At 35.8% G+C, this 14,783-nt stretch overlaps 1 protein-coding gene across 2 annotated transcripts in view; it reads left to right on the top strand.

Moving 5' to 3' along the window:
- LOC150095737 (putative RNA-binding protein 19) overlaps positions 1 to 14,783 on the top strand; it is a 288,611-nt gene that overhangs the window by 39,667 nt on the left and 234,161 nt on the right. Inside the window, exons 6-8 of one of the 2 annotated variants that reach the window (XM_090409907.1) lie at positions 724 to 901; positions 9,446 to 9,498; positions 12,766 to 12,846. In XM_090409907.1, coding sequence (XP_090266033.1) covers positions 724 to 901; positions 9,446 to 9,498; positions 12,766 to 12,846 — 312 coding nt within the window. Of the gene's footprint in view, positions 1 to 723; positions 902 to 9,445; positions 9,499 to 12,762; positions 12,847 to 14,783 lie in introns of both variants that reach the window. The other variant, XM_090409904.1, reaches the window with a different exon arrangement.

The raw sequence follows: 14,783 nt of genomic DNA, 5'->3' as shown, positions 1-14,783 counted from the left end.
CGATAGAAATATAAGACCTGATAATGTTGGAGTCTTGACAAGTAACAGACTGATTTGGAGGAAAATTGTAGATAAGAAGTTAGTAATGATGTAATTTTTTTCATGTAGTACTATCATATCCTGTACACCCCTTGAGGGTACATGGCAGGAATTTGATGATGATGATGACATCTAAAAACGAAGTTGGTTATCCTTTTCAATATCCAGAGTAAACTTAATTATAGAATGATGGTTGTTGAGGAAATCACCCAAGTTCTTAAGTATTTTAAAGTATGTTATTGTACTTGTATTGTCACTGTATATGTGATTTTAAGAGTTGCAACAGATCTTCGAATTTTTCTATGAGATGAGAGGAAATTATAGTGTTGGAGTCCATCATTAAAGAGTATTGCTGGAAAATAATTGTGGTGTCAGGAGGAAAAATATCTACAAGGATATGGACAGATTCTTCATTTGGAAACAAATAATGACGCATCAAAACTGCTGAAATATCTGATGGATTGATTTGGATGTCCATTAACCTCTCAACAAAATGAGCCAAGTTTTTTATGAAGGAATGTGAATGTCTCTATGGTTTTTGGGAAGCGTGGTTTAGACTAATTGGAGTTTACCTTATTTTTTAATTTATATAGATTATATCCTTGCACCTTTTATGTATTTATAATCATATTTATAATTATAATGTTTATGGTATTTATGATTCTGACAAATATTTCCTTACAGCTGAAAAATGATAGAGAATTTTCTGAATTTGTAGAGGTTCATAAACATCATGGTGATAAACCCGTGTGGAGCAATGAGACATCTTATGATACAAAATCATGCTGGATAAAGAATGAAGAAATGGTAGAAAGTGAAGAAGCAGAAGATAATGAAGATAGCCAAAATGAATCAGACAAGGGTTTGTTTAACTGAAATCATGAATTCACTTATTATTTTTGGAAATTGTTTATTAACTGGGTTCAAAGGTAAGATTAATGCCTATTTGAACACCAAGTTATTTTAAAAGTACAATTCATTCTTTATCTTTATGTAAGTTTAAATTAAAGAAATTTAAAAATATGATGTATTGTCTAAAATAACACCATTATAACAAAATCACTAAACAAACAGAGAATGCCAATCAAAGTTCTATAAGTATAATGCTTTTCTAAATGAAATGAGAGATCTTATCATGATAGTAGACTATCATGACAAGATCATATCCACTATAACAAACTATTTTTCTGGTTCTCTGTGAGTTTGCTATAATGAGTCAACTTTATATAAAGTTTATTCAGTTTAAAGCAAAAAAGCTTGGAATTATTAAACATAATATATTAAGCATGATGAACCTTTTTTTCTTTTTTTTTTTGTTAGCAAGATCATTATCATTTATTACTTTTGATTGATTCAAACATCATGAATCTCTGAAGATAACAAAGTTCAACCATTCATGTCATTGGAGACCTGATAAATCACTAATAAATAGCAAATATATGGTCTCATTTAAGATTATATCCTTTTAGTGAAATACCAACTGATCTCATGCTGAAGATTCTGAATGCTTAATGAGCCTGCATTTGAGCCTGCCACCACTCTTATAATTTTTATTGGATGCTTTTGCATTCAGGATAACTGCTTGATTTTAACATTCATAGGGATCAGAAAATGGATTGTTACATTTGAATGCTCATGCTGTGAATTTGGTGTAGAGTATTTTACTTTTTTATGCTGACCTCATGCATAAGAGGTAGATAACCTATAACATAGCAGTGCTATCTTGGAAAGTGCTTTGAAAATAGCAGTGTAGGAGACACTATCAAAAGCATTCTGTAAATCCAGCAGCAATCATAAGTGGAATTCGCAATAGACAAGCTTCAGAAATTAAGGCAGTTAATATGATGATAATTTTCTGCACATCCATCAGCAGGAACAAGGGCTCTTTGCTTAACATCATGAGGAAATAGTGTTTTGTAGACACTTTACCAATATTTTGTGGAATAATCTGAAAAATATGGACGCTATAGTAATAGGTTTGTATGGAGACAGATGAGCAGCATTTGATATTTAGGGATGAAAACTTTCAAGGATTGGGTGTCCTGTTCTTTTTAAAGATTATATTCCTGAGTTGTATAGTAAGTCATTGATTACAGTTAGTATTAGAGATAAAACATTGTCTATTTCTTCTATACATGGCATTAGACAAGAATATCCCTTATCATTTGTTTTTAATATTGTTACTGATGGCTTTTTTGCTGCTATATAGTGGTTTTAATTTGAATGGATGCCAAATAAATGTAATGCCGTTTGCAGATGATTTGATACTCATTATTAAAAATAAGATGGGTCTTCACATTGTTAGACTGTGCTGACCATGGTATTTTACTCCCAGATGTCTTGCTATTAATGAAGACAAGTTTTCATCACCCTAATACCTTCAGGTCATGACAGGAAAATGAAAGTCCAGGAATATATCTTTAATGTTTCCATCTGCCCACTTAAATCTATCAGTATTTTGTACGAGCGGTGGTATTTGGGATTAATGTTTTCGGCTGCTGGGCGACTGCTGAAAGTCAACTTTCAACATTTCTGGACAAGCTTGGTAAAGCTCCATTGAAGCCTCAGCAACACATTGTGTTATTAAATCAATTTGTGTTACCTAAATTATTCCATTCTTTAGTATCAGGAAAACCAACTTTGGCTATCCTGAATAGACTACATAAACATGTACATACAATAAGCAGTTAGATCTTGGCTGAGACTACCACATAATGTTCCACTTTGCTTTGCTTCATGCAGTCATTGAGTCTTCTGGAATGGGAATTCCTGCAATGAAATAAATGGTTTCTCATTTACAATATCTAAGGTTAAATAAACTCCAACATTCATCTTCACCTTTTATCACAACTGCCTTTAGAACTCTTTTGATTTAGTGAGAATTAACTAAAACACTACATTGGACCTTTGATAATGGAATGCATATTGTTTCTAATTCTCTCAAAAGGGAAAGACTTCTATATCTCACAGTTGATGGGAAGCTCTTCAGTGGCTTGGAAAGGGTTCCCTCTCAATATCTTTGGGTTCATGAAAGAACAAGATTGTTACTTGGATAGGAGTATATAAATCTGCTCAGGGCTAAGATAAATGCCCTTCCTACCAAAGCTCATATAGCCTGTGGTAGGCATAATATAGATACTATATTATGCCTATATAGGGCTGGATGTGGGTTCAGAGGGACTCTGGCACACATATCTCGATGTTGTTTTTGAACCCACAACAATAGAGTTAAAAGACATGATGCAATATGTGCCACCATAAAGATCTTACTAGAACAGTAACAATAAGGATGGTTAGTCCAAAAGGAGCCAAATATCAGGACCTGAGGTGGGCATAAGAAAGCCTGATCTTTTGGCATCGAGAGATGGTAGTGTTGTTGTCCCAGATATTCAAGTTTGTGGATCGAACCAAGACCTTGATCTGGAAAATGAAGATAAGATAGATTATTATGCTTCTAATCCAGGTATTAAAAGACATTATTTAGAAGAATATGGCTTCCTACTGACTTTTTTTTGTTATAACCATCTCAAAGAGAGACATGTGGTGTGTAAAATCCTATAAGAATGCACAGGTATTAGTGCTCATGATATCAAAATACTTTCCCTTTGAGCCCTTCAAGCAACATTGGTTACATGGAGGATGCATCAGCAAGTGATGAACGGGATACCTAGGAAAGACATTGGTTAGACTTCAACACATATTTGTAAAGAATGCATCAACTCTATGCACATGATGTGTGTGTATGTGCACGCGCGTGCGCACATTCGGTTGATGTGTGTGCTACTTATTGCCCTAGCATTGGAGTACTGTAATGCAAAGAATTAAAAATAAAAATGGCCACGTTATTCTTGCCCCATTGAAGGATTGTATAGAGATCAGTGTTTAAGACACTGGTTGCAGACTATCTTAAAGCTTGTTTTTTTTTTTTTTTTAATGTTGGGCCTATACAAGAAGTTGGCTGGTCAACCTATTGTACTTTAGTATCATATATGGGTAGTGGGATGGAAAAGGAGAAACTTGTTGACATTTGATTTAAAAGCCTGTATATTGTATTCCTTGGGAAATACATCAGGGGGAAGACTATTCCACAGTTCTGCTACTGCTGAAGGAGGAGGAAAAGAAACTTGTTCTGTGGGTTTCAAAGTGATGAAAGGATGTTGGGCAGCGACTGTACGTGTTCCAATGGGCTTAGTACAGAGTGAGGGAATTATTGATGCTGTTTCAGACGAACATTTTCCATGGAAATATTTATAGAATATACAAATTGCAGAGACTAAATGTCTATGTGAAAGTGGGGAGAATGAGTTTGTAAGAGATGGATCATTTATCAGTCAAATTGCTCTCCTCTGTATTGAGTCAAGCATTTTGAGGGAGCTTTTAGGAGCCCCACTCCCAAATGTGAGAACAGTATTCGATACCTGGGAGGATTTGGGATTTGTATAAGGTTAACAGCTGTTTTGAGGTGAAGTAATGTCTTGAGAGAAAGAGAAAGCCTAGTTTTTTTTGAAGCTGAGGATGCAATGGTTGTGATATGTTTATGCCAGGAGAGGCCTGATGTCAAAGTAATTCCAAGAAGAGAAATTTCATCTTATCTGGGAATTTGAGTGTTATCAAAAATAATACTTGGGAAAAATGGTTCTTTTTTGTGGGAAATAAGACAGAACTGGTTTTACTAGCGTTGAAATTGACGAGGTTATCTGAGCCCCATTGGAGGATGGCTTGGAGGTCTGAATTAAGAGAAGTTATGGTTGATGTTCTGTGGGTTGAAGTGAGTTGTGTTTATCAAATGAAAGGGAGGAGTGCAGTGTGCTATCATCTGCAAAACGGTATTGGGTTGGAGATCAACTGAAGTTGGTCATTGATATACAGAAGGAAGAGGGGTCGGTGAGAGAACTGAACCTTGTGGGACCTCAGCATTAGTTGGATGGTGGGAGGATAGGGAGCTAGCTACCATCACACATAGTGTGCATCCAGACAGAAAGCTGGCAATCCATCTGCAGAAGTCCTGAGACAGTCCAAATGATGGAAGTTTGCTTAGTAAGCCTTTGTGCCAGACCCGGTCAGAGGCTTTAGAGATATCAAGTACAACTACTTGAGATTCACCAAATTTTTCCATGGCATATGTCCAGAGATGGGTGATATATGAGAGCAGGTCACCTGTTGATCGGCATCAACGGAATCCATACTGGTGGCTTAATAGCTGGGTACCTTCAAGCTAGAGGAGGAGTTGAGAATTGATGGTTTTCTCCATCACTTTAGATAGGATTGAGGTGAGAGAGATAGGGCAGTAGTTAAATGGGCAGCGATTTGTCACCTTTTTTAAGAATGGGTTGAATATAGGCCAATTTCCAGGTTTTGGTATACCAGTGGAGTAAGAGAGTATGTACAGACGGCATAGGATATGAGTCATTTTTGTAATAGATTTCACGGTTTGATATGAACACAGATGGATAAGAAAATAACTATTTATTAACTTAAAAGCTAATATTTCGCTGGTATTATATCCAGCATCTTCAGAGCACACAACACAGCTCTGAAGATGCTGGAAAAATGTCTGATGAACACATAAGCCTATCCATGCGTATAAATATTCTTCAAGGATATGAGTCAGTTCTGCTGCACAGACCTTCAGGACAATTGGAGGAATGCCATCAGGGCCAGGAGCTTTTTTTGTGTCTAATTTTAAAAGCAGGTTTATGATCTCTTTCTGGCAAAAGGATACAGGGGCATTGTATGTTGGGCAGTTGGAATGACTGGGGGGCATTTGCCATTGTCAGTTATGCGTGCATTGGAGGCAAAGTGTGAAGCCAGAAGATTAGCTTTTTCTGTGGGCGATGTTGCAATTGAGCCATCTGGGTATGATAGGGGTGGGAGTAGTGTAGGACAAAAGTTGTGACCAGTTGCTTTGGCAAGAGACCAAAAGGCATGGCTGCTGCTAGGACAGGCTGCAAGTTTCCTGCTTTTTGCCCATTCCAATTCTGTTTTGGAATCATTGATAATTTTTTTGCTTCTGTTTCGGGCTTCGGTATAGGCACTGAAGGAGGATGTGGTTCTTAATTTGTGCCAGTTGTGGTATGCCTGATTTTTCATTTGTACAGCCTTGGCACATCTTTTGGAGAACCCAGGGTTTTGATAGGGGACGGCAGTTCAGAGAAGTGTGGGAAATGTATGGTTTCATGCCAGTGAGGATTACTTTGGTAATATGTTCGGTGCATATGTTTGGATTGGAAGACTGCAAACAATAGTCCAGCTATGGAAATGAAGCATAGTAGTCTTTGAGGCTGTCCCATTTGGCACTGTTATAATGCCAAACTACTCCTGTGTGGGTGTGACTGTGTAAGTGTTGTTGCATGGGGCAGGATATGCGTACTAAGTTGTGGTCAGAATTACCCAGGAGGGCTCACTACATTCACTATATTTGGAAGGGTCATTGGTAAGGAAGAGATCTAGGGTATTTGGGGAGTGATTTGGGATGTCTGAGCACTGCATGCTTTGTTTGAATGGATAGGACAAATGAAGTGTTCTATCAACAGCTGTGAATAGAATTAGTGGTGATTGAGAATAGGTCATTTATGTATAGGAGAAAGATGGGAAAGGTGATAGAACCAAACCCCAGAGTACTCTTGTATTGGTGAAGAAGCTTGAAGAGAGCGAGTCATTTACTGATACATAGTGAATAACCAGAGAGAAAGCTGAATACCCGCTTATAATGGGTGCAAGATGAACTGAAGGATAGCAGTTTACTGAGAAGACCTTGATGCCAGACATGATCAAATGCTGTTGAAATGTCAAGAGTGACAGCACATTTTTCCAAACCTTTTGATGGTACATGTTCACTGGTGGGTGATGTAGGCTAAGACATCAGCCATAGAATCAGAGTGGCAAAATCCATTCTGATGGTGGGTGATTAACTAGTAGGCCTCCAGGTAATGGAGAAGTTGACTGTTGATGACTTTCTCCATTATTTTGGAGAGAATTGAGATGAGGGTGATCAGTTGGTAGTATGGCTGCAAACTGTTTCCTTTTTTTTTTTTTTGGAATAGGTTAAATATGTACATGCTTCCACGTATTAGAATAAGTACTAGCTGATTGTAAACAATTGTAGAGACAAGATAGGATGTATTGAATCTAGAGAACAGCATTTGAATACGATTAGAGAGTTGCCATCCGTACCCAGAAGGCTTTTTGTTGTTTAAGTTGTTCTAAATTCTTCTGATGTATTTTTACCAAAAAGCTACAAAATGCATATGGCTCTCTTTCTGATATAGAGGAGGTGATTTGCTTTGGTCATCTACTAGGAAGTCTGCTTAATAGTGTCATCTGGGTGAGAAAAAGGTACTGGTGAGCAGAAGTTGCATCCAGTGACCTTTTCAAGGGATTAGAAAGCATTACTATCATTTAGACAGAAGGTGAGTTTTCTGTTTCTGCTGTTGGCCTTTACAAAGATTTGGATTTTGTGTTTATTTTGCATTTATTACATGCTTAAGTATATGCTAGGAATCTGAAGTTTGTTTTGCCAGCCACCAGGTGTGTGCTAAATTTTTTTCTTCAACTGCTTTGGTATACTTTTATTAAACCATAGCTTGGAAAGTGGTAGAAATTTGAATGGAATGGGGAATGAAAGCTTCATACTAATGAGGATAATTTCTGTGATTGGCTCAGGGAAGGTGTTTGGATCGGAGAAAGGAATCATAGAATTTCCTCAGGTCATCTGGCTTGGTACCTTTTATATTGTCAAAGGATGCAAGATTTGGAGTGGCTAGAGGGAGAGTGTTTTGTGTGAGAGAGCACATGACAAAGGAAACTTGCACAAGATTGTAGTTTGAATTATCCAGTTGAGAGGAGAAATGACCTCTACAGTATACTTTGGGACTGCTGCCACTAGAATCCTCAAAAGCATTAAGACTAACTGCAGTTTTTGAGGCAACTCAATTTTTGGGCCATCCTATCAGAAAACCTCTCATTTGACATCATACTTTAATTTGACCTCCTAAGACCTTCTCCTTCTTTCAGCATTGCAATTTTCCTCCACAGTGTCCTCCAAATTAATCTACTATATGTCATGATTCCAATATTATCAGATCTTATATTTTTGTCTTTTAAGGCACTTTTTACTATATCAATCCATCTACATCTTGGTCTTCCTCTGGGTCTTTTCCCTGCCAACCTGCACAGAACACTTATTTTGCTAATCATTCCTCTTCCATTCTGTTTAAGTGACCATACCACCTGAGATTAGTTCTACTAACACATTCCTGAATGCTAACAATGGCAAGTTCTTTCCTAATGTCCTCATTTTTAATGGAATATTGCCATTGATGACATCTGTTCACTCCATTAATCTTTCTCAGCACTCCCATATCAGGCGTCTCCAGTCGTTGATCAAGTGTTTTTCTAATCCAGATCTCAGATGATCCATAACTTAAAATTGGTTTGAACACCATCTTGTATAGTGCTAATTTAGTGTTTTGACTAATTTCTTTCTTATTCCATATAAATTTATTCAGCTGACTACGTACCATACCAGCTTTACTAATTCTGTTGTCTGTTTCCATATTTAATTTACCACCTTCACTAAAAATTGTGTCTAAATAGCTGAAATGTTTTACTTGTTCTGTAGGTTCACCATTCCGGTACAGTTGATGTTTTTAATGTTTCTGCCTATTTTCATTGTCTTTGTCATTTTAATGCTGATTTTCATACCAAATTTATTAAATCAGTTATTCAATTTCGTCAGGGAATCTTGCAGACTTGTACTGGTTTTATTTAGGAGTATAGTATCATCTGCATAAATTAAAGAGCTAAAATTAACATCACCAGTTTTGATATCAACTTGAATACTACTTTTCTTCATAATGTGATCCATATAGATAATGAATGGCAGTGGAGATAATGTGTACCCTTGTCACACACCTGATTTTACTTCAAATCATCTCCTGTACCTCCTTCAATTCTAACTGCTGACTTACAGCTTAAATAGAGACTATATTTCTTGATATAATTTTCCATTTTCAGTTTTTAAGATTAGTGGCACCTGTTAATCGGAAGTAATTTAGATTTTGAATATGATAAAATGCATATTCTTGTATGATAATGAGAAATATTAAATTCCTGATTTCATAATTGTTTAAAGATTGTCTGAACTCAGTCTTTTATCGGGATTTTAAGTTGAAAATCATTTAATATTTTTCTAAGGTATACAATTTTATTTATATCTGAAATCAGAAGTGGAATGTAATTTGCTGGTGAGCATGCAAACATGAAACAGTGAGCCAAAGAATTTCATTGACATGTTTGTAAACCAAATGTGGAATCTGAAATTATTGCTTAAATTATATTTCATAATTGTAATTTATATTTGTGTATTTTCCATGTTTCTAAAATTACTTTATCTATATAATGACAGGATGTGTTGAAAAAAATGCTTTGAAGAATGAAAAGAATCTGGTGAACAAAGAGGTAAATAATTGTTTTACTTTTTTTTTTATATAGAATTTTTAAAATTTATTCTGTTTGAGGTTATTTCAGTAAAGTGTGTATGCGCAATATGGTTAACTCTCACTATATCAAATACCACTATGCTGGACTGTCAGAAAGTCCAGCATAGTGGTATTTTCTGATTTTTGACTTTCTGACTTTGTTTTTGGGGTAGATTAAGGGTCAGAGCCACATAACCTCCAAATCACCTTTCAGGAATGCGGAGAACCGACTCAGGCTACTGACCTAGTGTCCAATCCTCACTTTCATGTGATGCACCCCATTAGTAGGTATCTACTAAGTACTGAATGAACAAGGATGGGCTGGCAATTTAGGACTTAGCCCACCAAATTGTACTCTACTGGTTTTAACCACAAATGCATATGATGGTACAACATGATGAGATTTCATACTGGCTGGGGTGTCGCTAGTTAAACAAGGTTCCCTACTGTTTTTTTTAGCGAACCCACGCCGAACAGTGAAAAGTCAGCTACTGGAACAAACTCCAACTCAACATTTAGAAGAAGAATAAACCCAACATCAGAAGAACTGAAGATAAGAACCATCAATATAATGAGTACTAATGGAAAGGAAATTGAAGCTGCAGAAGAATTGGAAAAGTCCCATGTGAACATAATTGGCATTACAGAGACAAAGAAGACAAAAACAGTTGAGATATTATTAAATAATAAGTATAGGATGCTATTTTCAGGCAATAATCATCAAGTAAAGGAAAGGGAGTAGCAATAGCATTCAACACCAAACATGAAGATAAACTTCTTGATTGGAAGGCAGCTTCAAGTAGAGTTATGTGGGCAAACTTTAAAATGGAGAAATGAACAATGAAATGTAATTGTGCCTATGATCCCACAGAAGGTTCTTCTAAGGAAGAAGTGGAGGAATTTTTTGAGTCATTAGAACAGGCATCTGACATAAAAAAAAAAGGAAAAAGTGGTCCTTGTTGGAGACCTGAACATCAGAGTAAGAAATGAATCTCACCAGGCATATAGGAACATTTTGGTTGGAGTCTCATTTGCAAACTCTGAAGAAGACATTGACTGGTTGATTGAGCAAGGGAGATATGTGGTGAAGTTATCTGCAAAGATAATAAAATAAAAACACCATGGTGGACACAAGAAGTTAAAGAAGCAGGAAAAGAAGGAAGCATACCAAAAGTTCCTAGCAAATAAGTCAGCAGATGACCTAAAAGAATACAAAGAAAAATGTAAGCGAGCTAAGCTGCATGTAAAACTAGCTAAAAAAAGCAATTGGAAGATTTTGGTAAGAATATAGAAAATAAATATCAGGAGGCAGGAAAATGTTCTAGAGGATATTGAAGAAGCTTGGAAATGGTGGAAAGAGTACTGTAGTAGGAATCAAAGATGATAAAGGTAACATGAAAACTGAAGATAAGGATATCCTAGATGTCTGGAGTAATTACTTTGAAAGACTGTTAAATGAACCAATGCAAGCAGTGATAGAACCATACTAGAAAATTTTCAAGAGGAATGCAAATAGGAGCACATATCAATACTTGAAGTAGAAAAAGCCATCAAAAACTTGAAATGTGGAAAGTCAGCTGGAGTAGATGATATTCAACCAGAAATGCTCAAATTGGAGGTATAAAAGTTTTGCAGTGGCTATGCTGCATAATTCAGAAGGCTCAGACAGAAGGTTGAATTCTCAATGAATCTATAAAAAGGGAATAAAGCTGAATGCAAGAATTTGAGAAGAATTTCTCTAATAAGTGTTCTAGGTAAGATTTATGCAAGTATACTTGAAAAGAGGTTGAGAAAGATTGTGGAAGAAAAACTTGGGGAAGAACAAGCTGTGTTCAGGCCAAATAGAAGTTGTCAAGATCAGATTTTTTCTTTAACACAAATAGTTAAGAAATTGTGGCAATATTACAAGGATCTGTACTTAAGTTTTGTAGATCTGGAAAAGGCATACAACAAGGTACCCAGAGAAAAGCTTTTCAAAACACTGCAGTTGTATAGGTTGAATGAAACCTTGTTCAGAGCAATACACAGTCTATATTTAATCTGTCAGTCAGCAGTTGGAATTGAAGGAAATATAGGAAGATGGTCTGATGTAAAATCAGAGGTAAGATAAGGATGTACATTAACTACACTCTTATTCATCATTTATATGGATCACATTATGAAAGAAAGTGGCATTAGGCTTCATATTAGAATTGGAAATATCCAACTTAGTGCTCTTTTCTTTATGCAGATGATGTACTCCTAAACACATCACTAACTGAATTCAATAATAGATGTAAAAGACCAAAACTAAGAAAATAGGCTGGGGCTATGCCCCAGCCTATTTTCTTAGCCTGTTACCTTTGATTCAGCTGTATTCTGAATATAGATCCTATAGAATAAGTAAAATATTTCAGCCATTTAGCACAGTTTTTAGCGAAGATGGCAGATTAAATCTGGAAATAGACAACAGAATAAGCAAAGCTGATACGGTGAGTAGCCAGCTGAATAAATTATATGGAAAAAGAGAGAAATTAGCCAAGACTGAACTAGCAGTATGCAAGTCAGTGTTCAAACCAGTTTTAAGTTATGCATCTGAGAGTTGGGTTAGAAATAAAGCACTTGATCAAAGACTAGACCACTGATATGACGGTTCTGAGAAAAATTAGGGGAATGAATCAATAGCAGAATCATATTAAAAATGAAAATATTAGAAAGGAACCTGATACTATTAGCATTTAAGAATGTGTCAGCAGAGCTAATCTAAGGTGGTATGGCCTCTTAAATAGAATGGGTGAGGAAAGATTAGCAAAAATAGGTGTTTGATGCCAAGATGGCAAGAACTAGAGGAAGACCAAGGTCTAGATGGATTGATTCAGTCAGAATTGCCTTAGAAGAACGAAATGTTAGATATGACAACATTGTAGTGCTTACAAGTATTATACTAATTTGGAGGAAAATTGTTGATAGGAGATTAATAATAATGTAATCTTAATCATGTAGTGCTGCCATAGTAACCTGAACACCCATTGGATGTACATATCAGGAAATTGATGATGATAATGAATTTTTTTTTGGGAGTCAAGCTCATAGGGACTAAAAACTATTTTGGTTCCTATGAGCTTGCTATAGTGATAGTTGACTGTAGTAAATGAAAATCTGGCTAGTGAAATGATCTGTTTGTGAGAAAAGTTAGGTTCAATTTATATTTTGTTTTGAAAGCCTAAACAGCTAAAAAAATATTTACTTTTGCTTTCATTAATAGCAGAAAAACGAACATCAAAAGAATGTGTACTATGATGATCAGTTTGCTGTAAAACTCTGCGGTCTTCCTTATAAATCTAAAAAGGTAAGTGTTTCCTGTCAGAAAGTATTTTTAATTGTGATTTTAAAAAAAATTAGCTCTTAAGTATCTAAAATGCATGCTCACCAACTTTCTTTATTCAAACAAACCACTGTTAATTTTTGATTTGCTTTCCTGATATCTGGCCACTTACTTATTCAGTATTTATCAATTTTTTGAAATGGACACCAAAATCCCACCCTTTCCCATGTTCACTAGCATATTAGGCTCAATGGCCTGGCACACCAAAGTAACCTCGCTTCTTTGGAAATCTACTTTATGCTGTAATAAGGTAGCCAAACATATCTGCATAGTTTATTATGGCTGTCAATTACATGTGTTCTTCTGCTCAGTTTTCTTGTTTTGTAGGACAAAAAACATGAGTTTCCAGGAGGGAAGCCTGCCATCTCCTTATGAGAGTAGCTAATTCATCTTCAGTTGGAAAGTCCTGATAAAGGTTCTTCACTTCCTAGATGAGGTTTGAACTCAGGCATTTCCAACCAAAGGGCATCATCACAACCAACTGAGCAATGAAGGCGCTTGAAATCTTGTCTTTGTTAAAAAATTTTTGCTCTCCACCACCAAGTTTTAGCAAGAATTTTACCCATCTGAATGTGGTTTTGATATGAGTGGTGTCCAGACAAGAACACAAGGATCATTTCAGTAAAATGCTATTACCAGTACTACTTTTTTTAATGAAATAATAATAGTTTAATTAACATAAATACATTCCATCTTCACCACAATATACTTTAGACACGCATATTGCATGTCTCAAGTAATATTGCATCATTCAAGAAAGAAATGGTAAATCAGGTCATAAGGAAACAATTATAATATGTTTGACATATTATGTTTTTGTGTCCATCTATATTTTATCATAGTGAAAGCAGACAACAATTTGTGTGTGAAATACCTTCATGACTAATCTACTCATATATAGAGAGTGATTGACTTTATCTTAATTGAGGTGTTAGTGAGTATGCTACTCATCATTGGCTTTATAGCATAAAATCAATGAAATTGTCATGTGTGCAGTGGAGGGGGATTGGATATGATCCCCAGAAACTATTGCTGAAACTATCATCGCATTTTTCATGCTTGTGACATTTAAAAAATAGTTTCAAGAAAAACTTTGCCAATAAAAACTCAAGCAAAAGGAACTGAAACAAAATCTTATATAAGATATCACATCACACAAATACTGTAAGGGCATACAGTATCACAAAAAATAGAGCAGAGTGGCAAAGAAGTTGGCACCCACCTGATATTGACTAACACTGCCGAGATTTGTTCAAGATAATCATTGTGTTCCATATCCTAAAATGCCATCACCGTCATCATCATCATCAAATTCCTGCTATGTACCCTCAAGGGGTGTACAGGATATGACAGTACTACATGAAAAAATTACATCATTACTAACTTCCTATCTACAATTTTCCTCCAAATCAGTCTGTTACTTGTCAAGACTCCAACATTATCAGATCTTATATTTCTATCGTCTAAGGCACTTTGTACCGTATCAATCCACCTATATCTTGGTCTTCCTCTGGGTCGTTTTCCTGCCAACCTGGCAGTGAACACTTGTTTTGCTAATCTTTCCTCTCTCATTCTATTTAAGTGACCATACCACCTGAGATTAGCTCTGCTAATGCATTCCTGGATGCTGACAATGTCAAGTTCTTTCCTAATATCCTCATTTTTAATATGATATTACCATTGATGCCATCTGTTCACGCCTCTAATCTTTCTCAGGACTGTCATATCTGCAGTCTCTAGTCTTTGGTCAAGTGTTTTACTTCTGACCCAGCTCTCAGATCCATATATTAAAACTGGTTTGAACACTGTCTTGTATACAGCTAATTTAGTGTTCTGACTAATTTCTCTCTTATTCCATATGAATTTATTCAATTGACTTCCCACCATACCAGCTTTGCTGA

Source organism: Typopeltis vanoorti, chromosome 20 (assembly GCF_054136105.1).
Source record: "Typopeltis vanoorti isolate ZY-2024b chromosome 20, IOZ_Tvanoo_1.0, whole genome shotgun sequence".
NCBI lineage: Eukaryota > Metazoa > Arthropoda > Arachnida > Uropygi > Thelyphonidae > Typopeltis > Typopeltis vanoorti.
This window is presented reverse-complemented; position numbering and strand designations above follow the sequence as displayed.